This window comes from Gobius niger, assembly GCF_951799975.1.
Source record: "Gobius niger genome assembly, chromosome: 6".
Lineage (NCBI taxonomy): Eukaryota > Metazoa > Chordata > Actinopteri > Gobiiformes > Gobiidae > Gobius > Gobius niger.
This window is the reverse complement of record NC_136857.1, coordinates 11,599,964-11,623,313: the sequence shown is the minus strand read 5'-3', so window position 1 is coordinate 11,623,313 and position 23,350 is coordinate 11,599,964. Positions and strand designations below refer to the sequence as shown.

Here is a 23,350-nt window from a genome sequence, read left to right as displayed (position 1 = left end):
CGTTCCGTGAAGCTGACCAATCACAGGGCTCCATTCTGTAGTTTCTTCCTGGTTCTGTCCAGTTATCAACGCGCACCGTGCAACTCTTGCGCCTTCTCTGCCTGCCCGCACGAAGAGAGACAGCACCGTCCTTGCACACAGTTAGGCCGGAAAGGTACGTTTTTATTGTATTTTTTACCTTTTTTGTAGCTATTTCTCATCGAACTGGGTCTTGTCTCAATGAACGCTTGAGATCTGTGTCCATTCATAACATCATCTCTGACTTTTAACAACTTGATCACGGCGTTTTATCTATCGCGAACGATAACCTTTAGTCCTGACCTTGTTGGGCAATAGTTTCCTCCATTACTGTTTCGCTTTTCCGTCTTTTTCTCGCCCAAGATGATGATTTTTGCCATCGAGAGCAAGAAGTAGCTTGTAGCCCACTGTCTATTTTTAACCAGACCATCAGCTGCCGAGATGTCACTCCATTTTTGAGCAGCACAGTGTGTGGGAAACTAGGGTCAGGTTGCACCCCCAAGAAACAGACCCAACGAGCTATACAGAGGAGTAACCCATGTGTGACAGCAGCGACCCTTTATTACAAAACTAACCGATGTCTGTTCACGTGCTGCTGTGTCATGGGCCCCCAGCATCCTACCAGTTGCTTGTAGCAGACTTGGGGGTGTGTCCTCTGAGGAAAATTACTCCGTGTTCTCTGCAGCATTTTTGAAGACTATCAATCTGGATGATGCTACTACATACATTGTTAGTATCCAACATTTCACTCTTTCAGGGCGCTGCCTCCATGTTATGTTATATAGCATGTTTAGGCTTGCAGCTCATTTCTAAGCATTATCATGACTTGATGATTGACAAAGGTGTGGTGTTTTGGATTTCTTTAACATAACATAACTCAACTTACTTCAACATTATCACCGGGAGTTATGTGACCCCTTCTCCCAGTGCTTATTCATGTATTTATTTATCTGTGGGTGCCATTTTGTTTGCTCCTCTGGTGTTTACAATTAAAAAAAAAAGATATTTAACACAAGAGTTGCTCGAAGGTAGATTTAACATTGCTTTAGACAAGCTATGCATCCAAACTACAATTGGTCCTGACTTTGCCCCATCCAAGTGACTTTTTTGTATGAACCTTACTCAAGTGTACGCTCTGTTATGCTCTCAAAATCACAGATCTTTAAAACAAGTACTTAAGCGTGATGCGAAGTGTAATTCAGTCTCGTCTCGTGCTTAAATATTACGTTGTTTTCACCTGTTGGCTGTTGCCTGAAGCAAGTTTCCATGCACACTTTTGGGAGCAGGGTTTTCCATTCCGCTATCAATCTAATCTCCCACTCATGTGTTCAGTGTGGGTTGTTGGGGCAAAGTTACCCAAGGTTAGGCAAATACAAAATCAATACAGCTCAGTCAATGAGGCAATGCATCTGAAATCTACTTTGGCCTCAATGGAATTTGGATGGATAAGAACATTGAAACCTATCTCCAAAGTGATAAGAGGACAAAAATAGAGGCCCCACAAGAGCTGCAACACTTTCCCCGCATATTGTTCTCAGAGAGGACTTTCATTATTTGAGTCACTACAGTCCTACAGATTTTGTAAGCATGTCCCAACACCGTTTGGCAACCTGATCTGAGTCGGAATAGCACAGTCTTTGCTGCGGAAGCCACACCTTTCTGTGACTTGTATTGCTACAGTTGTGCCCAGCCCACTTTACTCTGCTCAGGGGGTCGTGCTTATATCCATTCAAGTGAAGCTGCTATTCACTTTCGATCCTACCTCAACACAAAACCTTGTTCATTTCTTCTTCAACCAACTCATTCACTTTTTCAGTAAGCGAACAACTCTGGATACATTGAGGATTCAAGTTCTTGATTGAGCGCATCAGTAAAAGCTTCTGTTTTTTCATAGATCCAGAACCATGTCCATTCTGAAAGTTCACGCTCGTGAGATTTTCGACTCCCGTGGCAACCCCACTGTGGAGGTCGATCTCTTCACCAAGAAAGGTAATATTCATTTAATTTGTTTGTTAGCAGCCGATCTTTAGTATTTATTAGTGTTTCTTTCAAAAAATAGTCTCAAGTCAAAAGTCATCATCCACATAAATTTTCTAGTAAAACCTTAAAATATGCATGTGATGAAAATAATACTTAATGTCTTCTACAAATTCAAAATGATATCACTCAAGTATATGTAAAACATAGTACTGTGTCATAAAACCAGAAAGTATAATTGCTTCAAAATGCTCTTTATTGTATATAGTACAATATATACAATAAACAGCATTGTATATATTGTACTATATACAACCTACAACTTTATTCATTTAAAGTTGTAGGTTTTTATTTTGGTGCTCCTGCTTTGAGTTGTTGAGATCAGATGAAAATAGCCCATGTAATATCAGACTACCTGTCACTGTAATGGCTCCCTCCAGGGACAAAATAAACGCACTACGGGAGCACTTCTAGGAACACTTCTAGGAGGAACTTTTTTGAAAAACCCACACCCAAACCTACTGATTTAACATAATTGTTTGCTGCATTATATAATGCATCACGGCCCGTGTTGCTGGACACGTAGGCCGGAGGATGTAATCAATTTACTCCACCAATGAATCGCGGAACAGTGAGGGACGTTTTAGGGCTCAGAGCTAAAACAAAAGAGCAGCTCACCCCAATCAAATGTCCCCAGAATGTTAATGGCTCAACCTGAATGTGCAGTGGCATGGAAGTGGAGCAAATGGACCTGTGTCCATCTACAAAATACTAGAAATCTGCAGCCTGTATCTATCCTCTGTTTGACATGGCACCTCTTGTTCCTCTTTTAGGAGCAATGCCTTTTATAGAGCCTTGCTGTATTTTGTCATCAATAAAAGCTCAGACGGAAGCAGCAGCAGCAGCAGCAGCAGCAGCAGCAGCAGCAGTGAGAACGTGTCTGCCATAGCTATTACTATGTCTCCTTGTTATGTAACCAGCTTGACTCTCAGCAGTGGTGCAGCTCAAAGCCCACTATGCTAGTGAGAGTAGTGATGAGGCTGTAAGCTCTCTACATTTCTCTATGCGGGTTTATATATTTGTAGGGCTTTTCTCTTGACACAAGTCACCCAGATCGCTTCATTTGTTTTACTGGTCTGTATTTCCATTCAGTTGTTGTACTCTATTATTAAAGCGAGTGCATCATGGTTGTTGGTAAAAATATGCTCTTGATTCAAATCAGGTATGTTCAAAAGATTTATGACAAATCTCGGTTTGGACAGGTGCATGGTTTTGTTTTTTGTGTTGTCTTAATTTGGCGTAAATCCATAGCTGGCGGCTGTGGCTCTCCAGTCTAATCCCAAATCTCTACAGACCCACATATTTCTCACACTTCAGTGAGTACACACTGACAGCGGTGATTCACGCATCCCTGATTTCTTATTTAGGTGAATCCAAAAGCCAGGCTCCCATTTAGAGGCGTGGTCTGGGCCCCTCTGCAGACTGCACACAGAGTTCACTGCTGTCGTTCCTTGTTACATCACTGCCCTTGCTGCAGTGGCTCTGTCTCTAGATGAGAAAATCGAACGTACGGAGTGCTGCTGCTGCTGCTGTGTTCGTAATGACATGGCATGAATCTGATAGTAGATCCCTTAGCTCAGATTTGTACTAAATGTGTAACTAAAACCTTACAAAGACACAGCACTCATTTTCTCTCATTTCGAAGTACAATATGTTTTATTGTATGTCAAAAAATGTTTTACATTTTCTCCCCTTTTGGTCTTATGTAATTAGGAAAATAGCCTAAAGAAAATGATTGCACATACCTGTGCCATTTTACGCACTTAATTTGTCTCTATTAAGGTCATTATAGTTCCCTATTTCAGTTGGTTTTCACCAAATGCAGCTGGTCGACGGTCTAGACTATGACACAGCACTTTTCAGCCACAATAACTGGACGTCCTTTGTTTATTCAAGGTCTTTTCAGGGCCGCAGTGCCAAGTGGTGCTTCCACCGGCATCTATGAAGCTTTGGAGCTGCGTGACAATGACAAAACACGCTACATGGGCAAAGGTGAGACTTTAGACATCTAACTCATTTTGTCCTCTTAGACACAGTTATTTCTATCCATCTGTTCCCTTCACTCACTTTTGTACTTGTTCCATTTCCTCTTGGTAGGGGTCAAAAGGGCAGTAAAATATATAAATGAGTTCTTGGCCCCTGCTTTGTGTAATCAGGTAAATTATGTATGCAATAACAGGAAGACTACCATGTTGCAGTGACTAGCATGAAGAATGAGTTTGTTTTGTAAATTAACCCTGGCCAAATCTAACAGATGTTCACAGACCAGACAAGGTCACTACATCTTCTGCCTGTATTTGGATTTTACACAATCTTTGACCCTATCCACATAAAATTGGATGAAGTGCTCTGTGGTCATCTGTCCTGACTGCTCTGCATGGACTTCCTGTGTCTGGGTCAGTCACGGTCTGCTTGTCCTTTGCAGGTGTCTCTAAAGCCGTTGAGCATATCAATAAAAATATTGCACCTGCACTGGTTAACAAGGTAGGACAGTTCATTGTTTGACTAATATTGTGCTAGTATCACCAATATGTAAAATAAAATTAATATTTGTCGCACTAACGACTCTGCGTGTGGTTAACTGGCTTGTAATGCATTACTAAACCATCTTTTGGGGTGTTGTGTTTTCTAATTTGTTACTCTACGATACTGTTTTAATAAGTCACGTTGTCTCATCAGAATGTGAGTGTTCTGGAGCAGGAAAAGGTTGACAAGCTTATGCTGGACATGGATGGCACAGAAAACAAGTGTAAGTATTATATTGATATGCAGAGCGACTCAGGATATGCTGCCTGTTGTGAGCTAAAGATAGAGCTCTGTGACACATCTGTCTAATCTGTCTAATGTGTCCCATTAGAAAACATGCGGCACACAAATGTATTTTTGTTGCATCAAAACGGAGCTATTGAAAACTATATGCTGTACTAATGGGCTTGTGTTGGTCCACCAGCTAAGTTTGGTGCTAATGCCATCCTGGGAGTGTCCCTGGCTGTGTGCAAGGCTGGTGCGGCAGAGAAGGGCGTTCCTCTGTACCGCCACATCGCCGACCTGGCTGGTAACCCAGAAGTCATCCTCCCTGTCCCTGTGAGTACATTACTGTTCAAATTGATATCACTGTCAGTGGTTAGCCCATAATGTTATCATGTTCCTATTTTTCCGTTAGGCTTTCAATGTTATCAATGGAGGCTCTCATGCAGGCAACAAGCTGGCCATGCAGGAGTTCATGATCCTGCCAGTGGGAGCCAGCAGCTTCAAGGAGGCCATGCGCATCGGTGCCGAAGTCTACCACAACCTCAAGAATGTTATCAAGGAGAAATATGGAAAGGATGCCACAAATGTTGGAGATGAGGGTGGCTTTGCTCCCAACATTCTGGAGAACAAAGAGGGTGAGCCGATGACAAGGGTATCAAAATATTATCATAAACCTTTAACAGATACCAGTCCACATGCCAACTGTTTATAACGTGCCGGGAAATCAACAATTACCCAGACAGTGTACACACACAGACTTCCCCCCGCAAAGAGCTCACTTATCATCTCAATCAGAGGCTGACATATGGTTTCTAAATAAAGGGCCATACTCTGGCTCAACAGGCTGCCAGCCCTGACTCCAGTGTCAGGTCAGGGTGCTGATATGGCAAATGCCCCAATGGAGCACTACAAGCTTAAGGGGTGACTCACTTTTCACATTCATCTCAGTTTGTTGTTGCGACTGGGTCAATCTTACCATACCATACCAACTTTACTTATAAAGTTGATAAACATTTTCAAAAGCAATCGTAAAAAGGTGTGTTTTAATCAATCAACCTTTGTTGATTGATCAACCTCAGAAATTATTGAACCATAGTGCTTTCTATAAGTACTATGTAACAATGTCAACACAAAATAGAAAAACATCAAGTACACATGTACAATGAGTAGTCAAAAGCTAAAGGTACGTTATCAACCTTGCTTTAAACAGTGTCAGGTCAGTGATGGCTCGTAACTCAACAGTCAGAGTGTTGTAAGAAGGGACGGGCAGAGAATGAGTCTGTCTAATCTCTAAAGGCAACTGATTCCAAAGGCAGTTAAATTTACACCAAACGCACCGTGTTGAAAATTAGGGTTGCAAGTGTCAGGAATAACTTTCAACAAATACATAATTGTCAAACATAACAAATATAATATTTCTTCTCAGCTTTGGAGCTGCTGAAGAATGCCATTGCCAAGGCTGGCTACACTGACAAGATTGTGATCGGCATGGATGTGGCCGCCTCTGAGTTTTACAAAGATGGCAAGTACGATCTGGACTTCAAGTCACCAGACGATCCCAGCCGCTACATCACTCCTGACCAGCTGGCCGACCTCTACAAGGGCTTTGTCAAAGATTACCCAGGTATGATGTGTTACAGCGTAACTCGCGTTTTAAGTGACGGGCACAATGAACTCAAGTAGAGCAGAACCCTAACTATTTTGGTCCTTCTGCTAGTTTGCTCTAGCACAAATATATATTCTACATGTAAATTTATATGACCTTGTAATTAAGAGTTTGGCATTTTTTCACTTTTGTTACCAACAGAAGTCACATAAATAAAATATTTTCTGAAGACTGTTTTATAATGACTGTAGTGATTCTCAAATATGAAGGCCCCTCTTGTCCTTTCAGTGGTGTCCATTGAGGATCCTTTTGACCAGGATGACTGGGCCGCGTGGAGCAATTTCACTGGCAGCACCAGTATCCAGGTTGTGGGCGACGACTTGACTGTCACCAACCCCAAACGTATCGCTAAAGGTGTGGCCGAAAAAGCCTGCAACTGCCTGCTGCTCAAAGTCAACCAGATTGGCTCCGTCACAGAGTCTCTGCAGGCGTGAGTGTCCACAACAAACATCAATACTCACAACAGAGTCACATTTGTTGCCAAAGCTGAAGCATTCAAACCTTAAATGCAAAAGTTATTCACCTCACATCTGCTGCTTATTGCATATTTGTAAATCTGCCAAATCGCACTTTGTTTGGTCAATTTGTGCAAATATTGCATATCAAGTCTATTAATATTATTATTATTATTATTATTATTATTATTATTATTATTATTATTATTATTGTTATTACTAGTCAATGTTTCATGTCACACAATTTTACCAAAGCAAATTCGTTTGTGAATGTACCTTTTACTGCAATAAAATCTATTCTGATACGGACAAAAACAGGGTTAACATGTATTTTTATTTAGGTGCAAGATGGCGCAGAGCAATGGCTGGGGCGTGATGGTCAGCCACCGCTCTGGAGAAACCGAGGACACTTTCATCGCTGATCTGGTGGTTGGTCTCTGCACTGGACAGGTAAACTCAGCTCTTCAGCATCCTTTTGAAATGCAACTACTATGAGTAGTTATCTGTTGGCATTAAAAAGTTGACATCTTTACTCTTTTATAGATCAAGACAGGAGCACCTTGCCGATCTGAACGTTTGGCCAAGTACAATCAGCTGCTTAGGTAACTATTCATATAGTTTTCAATAATAAGATATCTCTGCTACGTTTGGTTGAGCTTTACATTATGAAACTATAGATATAGATTTACTGCAAGTGTGATGATAAACACCCACCTGACTATTTTTCATTTGGGTTTGTAAATTATGCAAACATAAAGGTCAATCTAGTCAGTTTACTAATGTACAACAGTGAAAATGTCTTAAGTTCAGCTGAGTCTGTTTTTAAATAAAAATTATGAATCTATTCTTATGCCCCTTCAGGATTGAAGAGGAACTTGGGGACAAGGCCCGTTTCGCCGGCCAGAACTTCAGACACCCCATTTGAGCTGAATGTCTTCCTGTCTGGGCCTCTGTGTGTTCATAACTCATAAATAATCCCCACACATACACGCCACGCTAGGTCGCGTATGGAGAGAAGGTGAAAACGACTCTTAAATCTAAGGTCCAAGTCTGTGGTCTGTGGCGTGTATCGGCTACAGAAGTCTTAGTACACCACAGCTCAGCCCATCCCAAACTCTGCTTAAGCTCCTGAATAGTTCTGTTCCCGTGTCTGTATCCGTGTAACTGTGTGAGAGCTTTTTGTTAAGCTTTTTGTGAGTTGTAGTGAATACTGCCTCTACTGAGTATCTGAGCTACTGTAACTTTAGGACTGCTGTCTCCAGTGGGAGTCCGAGTAAAGTTATGTGCAATGTTTCCCATACTGAAAGGTCTTGTGTTGCTGTAAGCGTTGGCACTGTGTATTATTAAACAATATAGTTTAAAATGTCTTATGAATCATTTAAGATTTTTTTTGGATCCTATCTTTTCTAGAGATGCTGTACTCTGGACTCTACTATCTACCAATGGCAAAATCCAAACCTTTTATAATGCAGTTACAGCTACTGAGAAGGCTTGGTCAAAGTGTACAATGCGAATACTGGTTAAATGTTGACAATAAATAAGGCCCATTGGAGGGTGAAGAACAAAATGCCCAAGTACTATACTACTCAGGCACCCTACAGTCCAAAATGTTTGATGTAATTTGAGTCCCAGAGAGGCAGCAACATGACCGCGCTGCACCGGGACGCCATTTCTGCTCCCCTGGGTAAAAGAATCCCGTGGCTCTCTGCAGCAGCCCTTTGCCAAGATAAATGACGCCCTATTCAGCAGAGCTATTGCACAGCGGGAAACTGCCAGCTGGGTCTGTGCCACACCAATTCACTTTGTATGAGCCTGTCTCAACCTGTCTCTATTCAGCCATCACCAAGGAGATGTGTTACAAATGGCTGGTACAAATTCTTCATTATTTACGTGGTTGACCTGTCCACTGACAACGTCCATGGATCTGTTGTCACTGAGTAGTAGGCTTCATAATGAAGTGTGCTATAGATGTGTGAACATTATGTGACTTTCCAGAAATTGTGATAATTTTCTTGGACAATTGCGCCCTCTCGCGTCTAGAAATGTACATAACAACTGAATGTGACAAAGCACCTGTAGGTGGGCTTGGGAAAATTGCATTACTACAATAGCTTTACCCAGAGAGGGAGAGAGAGCGAGATTACTACCTTAACCAATAGCGAAAAGTATAAACCTTGTGTCGACCTATATATTTGTTATAGTTTATATAAATAGGCTAATATAAATCTATCATTTGGTTACTCACTGCACTTTTGTGCAAGGGGCATAAATGTTCTTTCCTTGCATTCACAGGATATCCATAGGGGGTTTTACTCCTCGTGGCTTTATGGACTTTTCTATGTTACTGTAGGGGACGGCTGAACCTGACTGCCAGAGTTTCTAAATAGAACAGTATCACCTCACGCCTTACAACACAAATACACATTGTGTATTTGTGTCATAGATAATATTTTGTGCATTTTTTAATTATTATTATTTATTGGCTATTTTAAACAAAAATAACAAACAATTAAAACGAAAATCTCCAAGAACCACTTGAAGTTCTGTTGCAGTTTTATTCAGCTCTTGCAGCACTCCGTGCATGTTCCCCGTTTTGTCCAGTGGGTGACGATATTTTACCGGCTGAACTTTGAGATCCCCCCAACTGCTCTCACCCCAAGATGAAGGAGGATGCTGTCATGCTGAGTGCCTCTCACACACACTAGTCTGAGCATCCCGGCACCGATTACTCCCTCTTTATCCTCAACTCCATCATTTATGACAGCGTTATATCAAACGTGTGTCGCCTCTCTGTAGCAATACCTACATACAGGTGGCACTGCAGTTGTGGTGCTACTCTACAGTGGCGACACTTGGCTCTGGCTAATTGCCCCTACTGCTGCTTTTGTTTGTTGTTGCAGTCTCTCATCAAACAAATCACAGATGTTGTAGATCAAGCCCTTTAAGGTAAGTGCTGTGAGCTGCTTAAAGCCACCTTTCGCTTTTTACATTTATGAGTAAACGTGAGGGGAAACGCTGTTATTGGTGTAATGTTTTTAAAGACACAAGTGTTAACGCCATCCATAGCCTGGTAGCTATTTGGCTAGCTAATTTGCCCATTAGGCTAGGCTAGCTGGTTGGCTAATAGAATGCTAATAGATTTGGTTGCTACTGGTTACTGTGTAGAGTAACGTTAGCGGCTAGCGCCAGTGACTAGCACAGATTGAAGAAAGGCAGCGAGGAGCTTTGTAATGTCTGGAAACAAACAATTCATTGACATCGGTTACCACAAAACACATGCATTATAGTCCTTCTTCGGAACATATTGATTGGGATGATTGTTCGCTTGCTGTTCCTTTAGTTTATAGCGCATAGTGCCATGTAATCACTACTTTGCAAGTGTGGCAGGGACTAGTCTGTAGCCATTGTCATTAGCTCACGTTAGCAGTCGAGCTAACTTGGCAGTCTTTGTGGTATTTCTTGACTTATTAGTGTTTAATCCTCAAGGTTTCTAAAAAAGCCTGTATGTTTTGCTTTGGCTGTCCTGCAGTCGGTTTTACCTTGAATGACACGTGTGACGCCTAGTTGAATTTGCAAATGTCAAACTTCTTTCATTGAAGAAAAAAGTCTGAAGAAGAAGTCAACTTACTTTATTTATATCTGTCATGTTTTTAAGCTGTTGCTTCTTTCTCTTGTTGACATTGTGGTGCTCAAACGTCGATGCCTCTTTATCATATCATCATTTTGTGCTAAAGCAGTTTTTTGAGGTCTGGTTTGTGAATTGTAAACTCAGCTTGAGGAGATGCCACTGGAGTTTTCTGCAACATAAGTCAAGCATTAAGTCTCTCTTTAAATTACTTTGAGATGTTTTTCCTTGAGCAAGTAAAAGCATGGGATTTATTTTTATTGAGTGCTTATGACTCACTCCTGACTTATTCACAGACTGCTCTGTGGTGGACTTCACCAGAACTAATGAAGCAATGGGCAGTGTCAACAAGCCTTTGAAACTGTGTTTGACTGTCAACTTATTCAAAAGCTCGAAGAAAATAGAATCTTCTAAGCCAAGACACTTTTAGTTGTGCATTGTGTCACAGCCTTTGAAGCAATTAAAAAAGTGTTTCAGCTAAGCAAGGCTGGTTGAGTACAGTACGTTGTGGTTGATGCTTCAATTGTGTGCTGTTCTGCTCATGCTATAGCTCTGGGTAATAGTCCCAAAGTCACAATCACTTTTAATATTGTTTAATGATGTTGTTTAATGATGTTGTTTAATGATAACAAAAAACTTGCACATAATATTAAGAAATGTATTGTACAGCAACATACCAGTAATCAAAAGCAACATATTCAAAGCGCTCAAAACGTTAAACAAGTGGCCAATTTGCAATCTGTCTTATTTTCTGAGTCCTTCCTTCCATAGTGCCCTTTTACACACCGTGTTGGCTTCTTGTGCCTCTTATAGCAGCTCTTCTACATTTTGATTTCCCCTAACTACCACTTAGACCTTGAACTGGTGAGGTCAGATGTGCGCTCTGCTATTACAAGCCCTTTGTTTATTACTACTCTATACATGTAATGCTGGGTTTTGTGTTTGTACATATTAAAGCACTTTTCCCTTAAGAGACACCGCTTCCATTCCATAATTTGTCGTCATTTTCACTAAAGTCAGGCTATCTCTATGTTTTTTGTTCCAGTATGCAGCGAGTGTCTTTTGAGTCAATATTATCTGCAGGCTTTAAGGGTCAGTGCAGGTCAGGCTGTTTGATAGTGTTTCAATTTGAATGGGATCTTGTCGCGACAGTGGGTAAAATTACTTGGTATCCAATGGCTCACACCCCTCCCACCCAATGTTAATCTCGCTTGTAGCAGCATAAGAGCAGTGTATTAAGCCTGCTATTTTCTCTTTAATGGCTAACATTTGCTGGAGTATTTTGCTGTGTGTAACCGTCGCAAATAGGAATAGGAAAGATTTCTCTGTTTTCTGTGCAATTTTTATTTGTTTTGTCAATCCTCTCTGAATGAAATGTTTACATGCAGCAGGCACAAAGGCATGTCGCAGTTTTTCACCTCAACACCGTCACTAGATCTTTTCCCTTCACGGTGAACTGTCAGGAGAGATGATTCCCCCGGCATAATAGCATGCGTCTGCGGCTTGTACTCTGAGGCATTGTGCACAGTGTGTGCTATAACCTGTCATCTGTGTGGTCGGCCTGTAGTTTAAAAGAAGCATTTTTCTTCCTCTTTCCTCCTGCTGCAAGGATATTGTGTGTTGAAAAGAAAGGTGATTAGGCTGACGTATTGTTTTATACAGGCAGAAATTGCACTGCGTGGAGATGGAGGGGAACATGCGCCGAAACGACCGCGTGCCTTGAGCTGCAGGAAATGGTGTGTTATCAAACATCTCTGTATGTCAGGTTGGTCACACAGGGGTCGCTTTTATTAATAACTGTCTAGTGCACTTTCACGAAATAAAACGGGTGGATGCTATGATAGCGGTTTATTAGTCGGTGTCCATTTTGAATGTGCTATTTTTCTAATGGGTGTGGGGGAGTAGGGGAGTAATATGTACACAGTGTCGAAAATAATATGGTCTCTTATTATCCCTTGTTACCATCTTTATTTCCAACCTGTTACTGCGCTGCAAAGCAAAGTGCAACCGGCAAACAATAAGCCATCAACATTAGAGGGTCTATTACACTGTGCACCATATTATTACAGAATACAAATGCTTTTTCAAATAAAAGTAGGTACATCTAATTTCACTGCCTCAATGGCTCAGTGGATAAAGGTAGTTTGCACATAATTATCTTTGAGGTTTGATTCCTCCTCTGGGACATTTACATTTGCTTGCCTATAATGAAGTTCTACAGCTTGTGTTTATCATAGCACAATGCAGCTCAAAGATAATGCTGTTTACCAGGTTATTCAAATGGAGACTTGTGATGCTTTTGACTTGCTTTTCTTATGAGCTTGTAGTACTGTTTTCCTGTTGCTCTGTTGTGTATTTTTAGAAGCCGTTTATTCAAACCAGCACTCTGACAAAAATCACCTACCTGCTTTCAGTTTTGATCTATTTTTTTGTTATATATGTCTTGCTTTAACATAGAAAATTAATGCTCTGAACAAAGTGGTCATGTCCACTCAAAGACCTCTTGATGGGCCATTCAAGCACTGTATATTCATTAAAAATACCAGTCTGTCAGCACTTACTTGACAACACGCACAACAAGCCAAACACTCTTTATTGTTCTCCAATTTTTCTTTTTTTTTCTTTCAGTTTTTGTGCCAAGTGCTGGGTAATTGGCTGGAGCTAAACCTTGCATGTGTTGTTTTAAGATATTGGACAAGAATACAGGGCACAGACTGGCAAAAACAACTTGCTGCTTTTTGGCTTAGGTGGAACAATACTATATTCTACAGCGTTTCTCTTGACAGCTTGCCTTCACCTCTCATAAAACCCGATCCAAGCTGGCTGCCTCATATCTCATCTTTGTTTGATGCTACCCTGGCTTTTGCTGCTTTTCCCCCCACAATTGTAGCATACAGATAGTATCTAGCAAATGGCGGGCGTGTTAACAGTTGTGAGCTGTCTTGCTGCATGCTGCTTGCGGTATTTGATGTCCTAGATGTCATCAGATGTGCTTTGTCTGCTGAAGTCGGCTCGCTGTGTGCTATAGGGAGCATCTCTCTGGCATGGACTCACATATTAACTAATCAGATTCATAGGGTTGTGTAGCTGCCAGCCTCCCAGCATGTGATACAATGGGAAATATAGTTATTAGGGGGTTTTCAGCAGGGCATAGGACATGTTTTTTCTCTGGCTGTACAAAACTCAAAACATTGTTGCAGGCTTCCTGTCTCATTGTTTCCATCCAATGTAGTGATTTGTCTAGAGGAGGGTCATTTAGTTATTGCCACATTGTCCGGGATAACTTCTGTAGTCTCTGTTCTGAAATTACAAGCTTGTGCCTATTAAAAAATACATTATATAAAATAAATTATGGATCCTCCTCAGCAAAGCTTGGATGTCTTGGTAAAAGCAATGGGAGGCGCATACAGACATTCACATGCACACACAGAGCTCTTGTTTCAGAAAAATAAACTTTCAGAACTGGGTAATAGATTTGTATGCTATGTTTTTTTTTCAATCCAGTTCAGTGCACATTTTAAACTACCTCCATGAGCATTGAGAAAAGACCGAGATATGAACTGCTAAATAAGTACAAGAAGGTTTTTTTTAGGCACTAGGTATTTAGACTTTTCCTAAAAGAACCTTTTAAACAATTGTTGAAACAAGAAGACCTAATGAAAATACAAGAATAATCACATCCATTTCAGAACATGTTTACAAAGGTCTTAACTACAGGTTTAACAGTGTTCTTAGATAAAAACCTGCTAAGACTTTGGTTTATAAGCTATTGTTAAATGAGATGTGATCATTGTTGTTGCCTTAATTGGCTTGTATAAACAACTTGTCCCATTCCCCTCTGCATCCAGAAACAAAGAAAATCATGCTAAACAATGGGTGCATGATGCGACTCTCAGAACAAAACATTTACACCGCATCTTAAGTCCATGAATCATTTTCATCCACATGTCTCTTTAATGACTAGTCTAAACACAAATCAAACCTAGATAATCGCCTTTGTCTCTGCTCTTAATGCTCTGCTCTTAATAACAGCACTTAGTCAATTACACAACTGGAGACGAGGAATGTGCAATATGGAGGATAAAGAAGCCCCATCCATTTGACACGTTGTAAAAAAAGGAAGAAAATGAAATGGTTGCGGATCAGCTGGCTGACCCCCGAGGAGCAGTGTGTCAGTGGTGATTAGGTAAGAGATTGCCTCACGTAATGACACTGCATGGCGCTCGCAGTGCAGAACCACAAACAATGCATAGCCGCGTTTTCCAGCTCACGCCCTCCTGCAGCTGACGCCCCGGGACGCATAAAATAGACACACATACAACAGCCTTTGCCTTTCCCTCGAAAATGTTTCCCCATCTTGAGATAAAGACATCCGCCAAAGCACTAGCCCTCTCTCTCACTGCGCCACTACACGCACCGCAGATGAAAGATGGAGGTGATTAAAAGGAAGGCAGCACAATGGGGTCCATACAGTTTTCTATCAAAGCTTATTGTTGCTATTGACAGCGGTGTTTCTCGGTGCAAATACGCATTGTTAAATAGAGCTGCATACGTTGAGCTCTGTCGGGAACAATACGCTTATGAGAGAACACGTCCCTGTCTGTTGCGGTGGCTAGTGGGTGTTTTTCATCATAATTTCTACAAGAGTAACGAAGGATTTCTCCCTCATTAGTGCAGCTCGTCACACACCAGTCATGTCGTGACGCCGCATGTTCTTGCAAATGGACAAAAGGTGCATGGATTAGTGTTGCCTGACTGTACAACATGTCATAATCATTGGCCTTAAGATGCAGCTGGAGACATTGATTTTCTATAGACATGGGCCGATAATGGCCATCCATTGTCTGACACAAGCAGTCATTACTGGGGTGTTGCCTCTCACTTTTCCAGTCGAAGATGTGTAATCAGTGAGGAGGAATGTGTGACTTAAACTCAATATGGTGCAGATACTTGTGTAACTGTGCCAGGATCATGTGGTGCTGCTTGTAAATACGTTGCATTGTTAAATCGGATATAAAGACGTGAGAGAAGGATACATGCAAATCTAATTGTTTGTATCATATAGAATTATTCTGAAAGTAAAAACTGGCAAATTATTTGAACAGTTAATTATATGACAACACTATGCTTTTGGTTTGGATGACAGATTGAGTCACCAAAGCTGCAATTATTATTTAGTAATTGTGTCCTCAGAAACAACATCTCATATCTAGTCGTATATACTGTATGTACAAAAATAGAATAGAAATACTGTACGTGTGATTCTTGTGTTTGTTACTTTAGCACTACATGTTTCAGTTCTCTTTCAAACCAAACTACCTATAACCTAGTGGCGTGCATTTCTATCTCTGAGCGTAATGATCTCTGGTCTTTGTAGGGAAAACGTACAAAGTAAAAACATTAATAAAATACTTGCAATTGGATTAACAATTGCTTTTTTGTTTGTTTGTTGTTTTGTCAAATCATCCCATAACTTTAGGGTTTCCTTACTATGCTCTTCCTGAGTGTTTTAATGTGTATTTACTCCGTCTGCTCAAGCTAGTAGTATTCCATTAGATAAGTAAATCTGCAGGATACTTAAAACTGACCGTGGTTTGACAGAGGACAAGGTTGAGCCTGTTTTTTCCTTATTGAAATTAGAGTGATGAATTAGTCACGCCGTTCCAATAATGAGCAGAAACATTAAGTACTCATGATCTTGTGTAATTTGTTACAGTCCAGTCTATTGATTCACCCGAAGCCGCTGCCGCTGCCCTTTGACCTTTGACTAATGCATGCCTTTCTCCGGTGCTTATTTCTCCTTTGAGGCCTGTCTGTTTGCAGAGCTGGACATGTCACTGGTAATTCGGCGTTGTCGGTGGTTTGTGTATGAAAAAAAACGACCCCCTGACACCGTGTGCACCCCTGTCTCCTGTCCTGTTTATGAAGCGCACGCAGCAGGTGAAGTGTCCTTGTCCGCCCTTGTGGCTCGCTCCTGCCCCCCCGGGCCTCTTCTGCGGGACAGCGCTGCCCCTGGATTGACTAGCTTTAAGGATGGACACCTCGCCTCTTTGCACTGACTCCGCGCAGCCGCCACAGAGAAAATGAGATCTGAGGATTGGGTTTAGATTCGCCACTGTAGCACTTCCACTCTGATACACTGTGGCTAGCATCAGGGGGAAAGGCTGTCAGCGCCAGTCGAGAAAGAGCGAAGGAGGGGGAGAGGCAGAGACATAGCACAGCACCGCAGAGCTATCTAATAGATCAATTTGTAATAAATCTGTTGCCTCAAGCTGTTGTTGTTCGCTGCTACTCAGTAAAAGGTGTCTGCGTTTCTCAGGCAAGAAAATGCTTGTCGGGTCTGGCCATACAGAGCTATCAGTGAGCGAAGCAGGCCTAGAGCAGTAAATCATTTTCTCTGTACTAGCTTTACATTGCTTCGACATACTAGCCTTATCAACCCCCTTTGGTTTTAAGAAAAAAAGGCATGTTATTAGCGATCGATTGCTCAGAGAGTCAGCGCTCCCCTCGTATTAAATTCCCCCCGTTATCCAATATCAGCCATTAATCACGATGAAGGCGCTATTGATTAGGCCATCAGCCAATTTATTTGAGAGTCCGTGGCCCGGGCAAAGCTGCTGAGTGTCAGAGTTGGAAATGCCCCATTATTATGACACCAGTTTGATCTTTAAGGTAACAAAAGCAGCTTCTATAAAGACCACAGGGGACCCCCACTCCTGCTCCTCCTCCACCGGCAGCCATATGGACCGTACTAATTGTGTTTTACGCCAACCATTTTCGACCCTGTCCATCGGGGACTTGTGGAGAGTAGCTGTAGCTATAATGTCACCAGCAAGCGGGTTCGGCTCATGAAAGAAACATTAGCGAGCGAGATGAGAAGACAGGAAGGCAATACACTGCGAGTCAACACAATTATTGATTTTATTCAAATGAAAGCTCGCCGTGCCGCTGCCTCTGAATCTCTTGTCGGGTTTCGCCTTTTAAAAAAAAAAAAAAGTATGTATTTCCATTTTGTTTGTAGTCTAAAACAAGCGTTCACTTTGCTCTCTGTCAGCTGATGTTACTGTGGGCGTGATGTCAGAATGTAAACCAATTGTAAACCCCCCCTGCGCCTAACAAACAGTTGTACATTGTGATCTCTTTCAGGCAATCACATTTACGCGGCTGTAATTGCTCAATTGAGAAATGCTTTTTTTTTTCTCCATACATTTTGTTTTATGACAATACAAAATGGTAAGGCTTGGATGTTGAATGTCAATTTGGCATTTGCAAGGTTCGCTGTGCCCTTCAGGCCAGCTCCTGCTTGTAGAGGGTTTGATGTGCTAAGTGCGACACTGCCGACTCGGGGTGTGTGTGTGTTTTAAACGTGTATATAATATGCAATGATGAAAAGGGCAAGTCTGCGGGAATGAGCTCGGGGAGGGGCTGGCAGTTTTGCGACTCTTTGTGTGTCCCCTCTAACAGTTTTGCTGTAATTATTGAAATTGATGTTTGCCGCACAGTTGTAAATCAGCGCGATCTTGTGTTAATAAAGCGACAGAGGCAGCCGGAGTTGTTAAAACGGGGGAATAAAATGCAATGGAGCCTCTGACATGCCGAAAAAAAGGAAAAATGAACCAGTGGAAATCCTAATTAAAGGCGACGAGCAGCTCATGGAGTGCGCCTCTGTGTGTCAGGGCTGGGTTTAGTGCCGTTTCCATCCGATTCTATACACTGCAGTTTAGTTCATTTGTGGATGATTGAGGTGGTGTTAATGATATTGACTTGCGCTCCCTGTGCGTGACATACTGCCATTTAGAGATCGCAGCATTCACTTCATAAATAGTAACTGCCTGATAAGTGGCTTTATATATGAAGCATGTTGATGAGAGGGTGTTTTATTACACTAAGAAGGATGTTTTTCTGGTTAATATGAATCATAATGAAATAATAGTAGCATTTTTAGAAATATTTATTGGAAGAGTAGCTTCAGCGGCATAGAAATAGTAAGTGATTATTAATTATGTTTTATAGGATTCCTAATGTATAATGAGCTGATGTTATAGCAAGGCAACAGAAGCCAAATGAGTGGTAAGTCTGCATTGTTGCATTGATTTAACATTGATCGACTAAATGGGGAACTTTGAGGGCTTTATGTGGAGTGAAAAGGATGCAGACAACTAGGGCTGCGCAATATATCGCAAAAAATGTATCGCGATATTAGGTGATGCAGTATCCGTATCACAAGAAGCCACAGAAAAGAAAAAAACATCACTAAAGTCTTCATTGGACTGAGATCGACGCTTGTTTTTTGCAAACTCAGCCACAAAATGCCCTGAATTTATTCCTTTGTAAAAGTTCTAGTTAAAGTTTTAGTTAAACATTTCCTTATTTAGTTAAAGAGACTATATAAAAATGTGAAAACTAAGTATTTTCCTCCCCCTACATGTTCCAGCCACGTGTAGAATGAGCTCAGACCTGTTCACCACAACTGCCTCTAAAATCCTGCATTGTTACTCAAAAAGATGTTGATTCGGGTCAGAAGTGCCTAATATAGAAGCTGCAGTTACGCGTAAGACCTGAGGTGGCAGTAGTGATAAAATGACTAACTTGCATCTAACCCCTTTAAATTTTCGTCTTCTTGTGGTGCTGAAGTCTTGTTTTGACACAATTTGCTGAAAAACTAGTTACTTACAATTTGTGTATAATTAGAATGGAAAATATCGCAACAGTATTGTTATGGCGATAATGCACAATGGTAGGCCTGTCACGATGGCAAATTTGAAGTTCGATATATTGAGGCAGGAAAGTATCGCGATAAACAATATTATTGACTCGATACTACATACTGTCAACTCTCAGGCATAAAAATTACAGTAAACCTTTGTTCTAAAAGTGCATCATCATAGCCTACAATACCACACAAGCTGCAATAAACATGAAATGTAATGTAACTCTATTTGCTTAAGGGGGAAATGCTAATATAATAATGTACAGACGATAAATATTGAGCCCTAAAATATATCGTTTATCTGTTATTCATTGAACAATAAGTCGTAGTAGTAATTATCGTGACAGCCCTTCACAGCGGCATTGCATATCGCGACTTACTTCAATGTCGCCCTACAAACAACCACCACGTAAATGCTTGTACTATTATCTACTGTGTGAAGTAGTTTTGAGGGCGACGCTGGAAACCTTTTTGGAGTTTTCAGAATAATGATTCATTAGCGCTGTCGTAAGTTTAGCGCCTTATCTAGTTTGGTTTCTGTTGCCTGGAATTCAGCTGGAAAAAAAATCTTTGTTTCCAGCAATTAAAGTGTAATCATATTTTTGTTTTTGTTAAGCAACATATTCTCAACTGCAAATAGCTCCCAAAATGCTTACATTGTTGAAACCTCTTTCTTCTCCCTGTGCATGACTCTGAAACCGCTTCTGATTATTCTTCTGTGAAATGAAATGCTGTGCTTGTTTTTTTTTTTTTTCCCTCCCCTCTCCTTTTACACCGCTCTGAATCACCAAACTCTGAACCTTTTAGTGCCTTATAAAAACATTTAAACGCCTCTTAAACGTGTCTTGTGCACTAGTCGTGAGTAGTGTTTTGTATCTGGCAGCTCGATCTTCCTCCTTTAGTGAAGCCAATGCGGTGCCTTCTTTGTTGCCTGAAGGAGCGCGCGGACTCGTGCACGACAAAATCCGTGCGCTGTGACTGTGATGGCCCCTCTGATGGTTATTAGTGCTTATGTAAAAGTGCTGGAGAGACACTGTGGGGGAGGACGCATTGATCTCATCCTATTGACTTCAGAGATCTGTTTGAGGGTGACAATAAAGTTGCCTCTGTTTGTCATCTTTCGAGTATGACCTTGTCAATCGAGTGATGGTGGTTTGTTGTTGTTCTTTGTGCAAGATTTTGTAAGAAATATCTATGCACGATTTCTATTAGATTAGTGTTTTTGAGACATTATTTAGTCCACATTGCACACTCTAAATGCATCAGAAGCTTTTAACATTTTGAGACGAGGTTGAAATGAGAGCCGCATTTCAGAACATTTTGTAAAGGTCTAAACTATTTACAGAGTTAACAGTTTTTATACATTAAACCCATGGACACAGGTGTTTTTTAGTGGCATTACAACCTTAAAAAATGCTTCGACAATTTTGTGTGCTGCTCCGTGCAAATGTGAAGAGTGGAAGGTTGAATCTTCCTTTTTTTTCAACATATTTGTTCTTGTGTACCCTCGCACTGCAAAGGCTTTGAACCTGACATCCAGTAATCTGTAGGTTATATTAAAATGCTGTGCTGTGTTTACCCAGCGCCTCCTCTGTAAAGAAGCCAATGGGAAATAAAGAGAGCTCAGTGAAGTGAGGCATACTCGGTAATGGAGGCGGTTTCTGCATGAAGTAATGTATATCAAGACTGGCTTTTAGTCCAAATGGGTTCTTTATACAGACCATTTTAGGAGGTGGCTTGATAGAAAGCCATTAGCCTGTTGACATTTTGCAAAATTGTTGAATTTATGAACAATTTTTTGAGAGCATCTTTAAAATGTTGTGTTGAAATGCAGCAATACAAAACCGAGTCGGGTGAGATTGAATTTGAGTGGACATTTTGCTTTCGCATTTCTTCCCAAGCAATCGTTTCACTTTCTTTACGTAATGCCGTCTTTCTCAGAATCTTGCTTGTTTCTGTCAAAGTCTATTACTAACTACAACCTCAAGGGGTCAGTAGAGAAACTTTGATTTTTTTTTTTTTCATCTTTTTACATTTTCACCTGATCTTTCCCTGACTCCAGATTTGACGAGTTGCTTCCACTTTTACATTTTTGCCTTTTCAGTCGATAAAAGTTACTCTCTGAAAATAGACTCCACTGTAACACGATAGTTCAAAAGCAGTTTCCCGCCCCCCCCATTAACTACGGTCTATCCTGTTTGACATCTCAGCTTCCAAATCATGTTTGTGGTATCAACTATCTCTGAACCCGCTGAACTCTGTTACTCATGCTATGTTAATGTTTTATGACATGTGAACCTCGGGGGGGCCTCCAGCAGGGGGGGTTGTTCCCGTGGACTACTTTCCCTCCTTCATCACGGCCCATTTGACGCCACCCCCACATAACCCATGTTTATTGCAGTGAAGGTAGGTGGCCATGATTGATTATTTGAAACCTTACCTTGCCATCTGCTTTTCACTATTTACCTGTCCTATCTGCTTGGCCCTGTCTGTGAACGGCTTTGGCTTGGGCTCTCCTCCTTGGCCCCCCCTCCCCTTGTCTTTGTTGTACCACGCTGCCCGGAAGCCCCGGGGGGATGAGCCGACAAATACAAGACAGCAATAGGTTAGTTTCACCCCCTCGATTTCCTCAAGCTCTCTCTCCCTGGCGAACGCTTGGAGCCAGACAAGTTTGCAGCCACTCAAAAGCAGCAAATCGACTCACTGTTGGCTTCACTGTCACTTATAGCTGAGCCGGGGCATAGCAGCGCTCTAGGAGTCCAAATCCCTCCCCTCCTTCCCTCCTCCTCAGCCTCCTCCAATTGAACTGAAAACGCTATTTGGCACGGTACTGCAGAGGCTTGAGATTAGCTCGCCGAAATCTGCTCTTCATTTAAACATTAGTGGTGCGGCGCTCATAAAGTCTGATTAAGTGCTTGTCACGTTTTGAATAATTCCGGCTGGATGGATCGAGTCTTGATTTGCTGTGGTAAATCCAAAACAATGGCAGAAGTGTGACAGTGTTTCTAGTTTAAGGTTTTAAGAAATGTGATAAATGTTTGATTGAGAACAAGAAATCCAAAGTCATACTGTGTGTGTGTGTGCGTGCGTGTGTGTATTATTTTCTCTCCTTTTTCTTTTTATTCAAGGCACAAAACAAACGATCTGCTGGGCACCAAGCCAGCTCTCACTGCAAAGACAATGTAGTCAGCAGCAGCAGCAGCAGCAGCAGAGCAAGGTGGTGTCTGGCTGTGCTTTGCCCTTGCACTGTTGTGTTTGTGAAACCTATAAGTCGTCAGGGAATCTTCGACGGTAGAAGAGGTTTTTCCAAAGTCACCAATTGGACTAAGTTGACTGATGGAATGCGAAACCTGTTCAACTCAAAAAAGCTTGTCCAGTTGACCACTTTTGAAAACCTCCTTTTTTGTTTGCCTTGATCGTACTTGAAATTGTGTGGATGCCATTTAAAGTAGCACAGCACAGCAGAGTATGCCCTTGATGGTGCTTAGCATTGAAAACGCCATTCACTGTGTTATAGAAAAGTACATGTCGACACAAGGTTTTCATTTCACATTTATTTACTGTTTGTGGCTTAGTTTTGTGAAGGCTGTTCTTTGTCCAGGTTGACATTTAGGCTATTATTGAATAGAGGCAGCGAAGACAGAAAACATGAGGCAGAGAAAAGAAAGGCAAGTAAACAGATCTAGACTAATAGTGTTTGGCGGCTGTATATATAGGACAGAAATGAATTGATAGAGGAGTTTAATGGCTTGAGTCAGACTGTATAATGCTGTATGTTACAAATCTAGCCTTTGCTTTATAAAGAGCCATAAAGAAAAGAGCAGGTTCAGCCTGTGCAGTGTGAAAATATTTTATTGTCATATTTACTGTAGCTGCTGCTGGTATATTTCTTTAAATTATGCAGTCTTTTAAATCAATTCCGGATGTTAAAAGCATTGTGTTCATTGTATAAATCGAGCCGCGCAGACTCACAAACCACTACAGCTCCCAAGTCATTAGAAATGGAGAGAGTTAGTCAGTTTAATTCAATTACTGCACTCATGAGACCCCTCAAACTGAAGTCTTAAAAACTATTCTGAATCTTGTTA

At 41.3% G+C, this 23,350-nt stretch overlaps 2 protein-coding genes across 2 annotated transcripts in view; both read left to right on the top strand.

Annotated features, from left to right (window-relative positions):
• On the top strand, positions 1-8,290 carry eno1a (enolase 1a, (alpha)). Its single transcript, XM_079558917.1, has 12 exons — positions 1-154; positions 1,913-2,007; positions 3,952-4,047; positions 4,481-4,539; positions 4,735-4,804; positions 5,006-5,139; positions 5,219-5,441; positions 6,233-6,430; positions 6,701-6,902; positions 7,269-7,377; positions 7,471-7,529; positions 7,789-8,290. Exons 2-12 carry the CDS (start codon positions 1,923-1,925, stop codon positions 7,850-7,852), a joined length of 1,299 nt encoding a protein of 432 aa, XP_079415043.1. The 5' UTR covers positions 1-154; positions 1,913-1,922; the 3' UTR covers positions 7,853-8,290.
• Positions 8,291-9,581: 1,291 nt separating this feature from the next.
• Positions 9,582-23,350, top strand: part of rerea (arginine-glutamic acid dipeptide (RE) repeats a) — a 161,987-nt gene continuing 148,218 nt past the window's right edge. The window contains exon 1 of the mRNA XM_079558572.1: positions 9,582-9,873. The gene's annotated coding sequence lies outside the window, so the exon portion shown is untranslated. The remainder of the gene's footprint in view (positions 9,874-23,350) is intronic.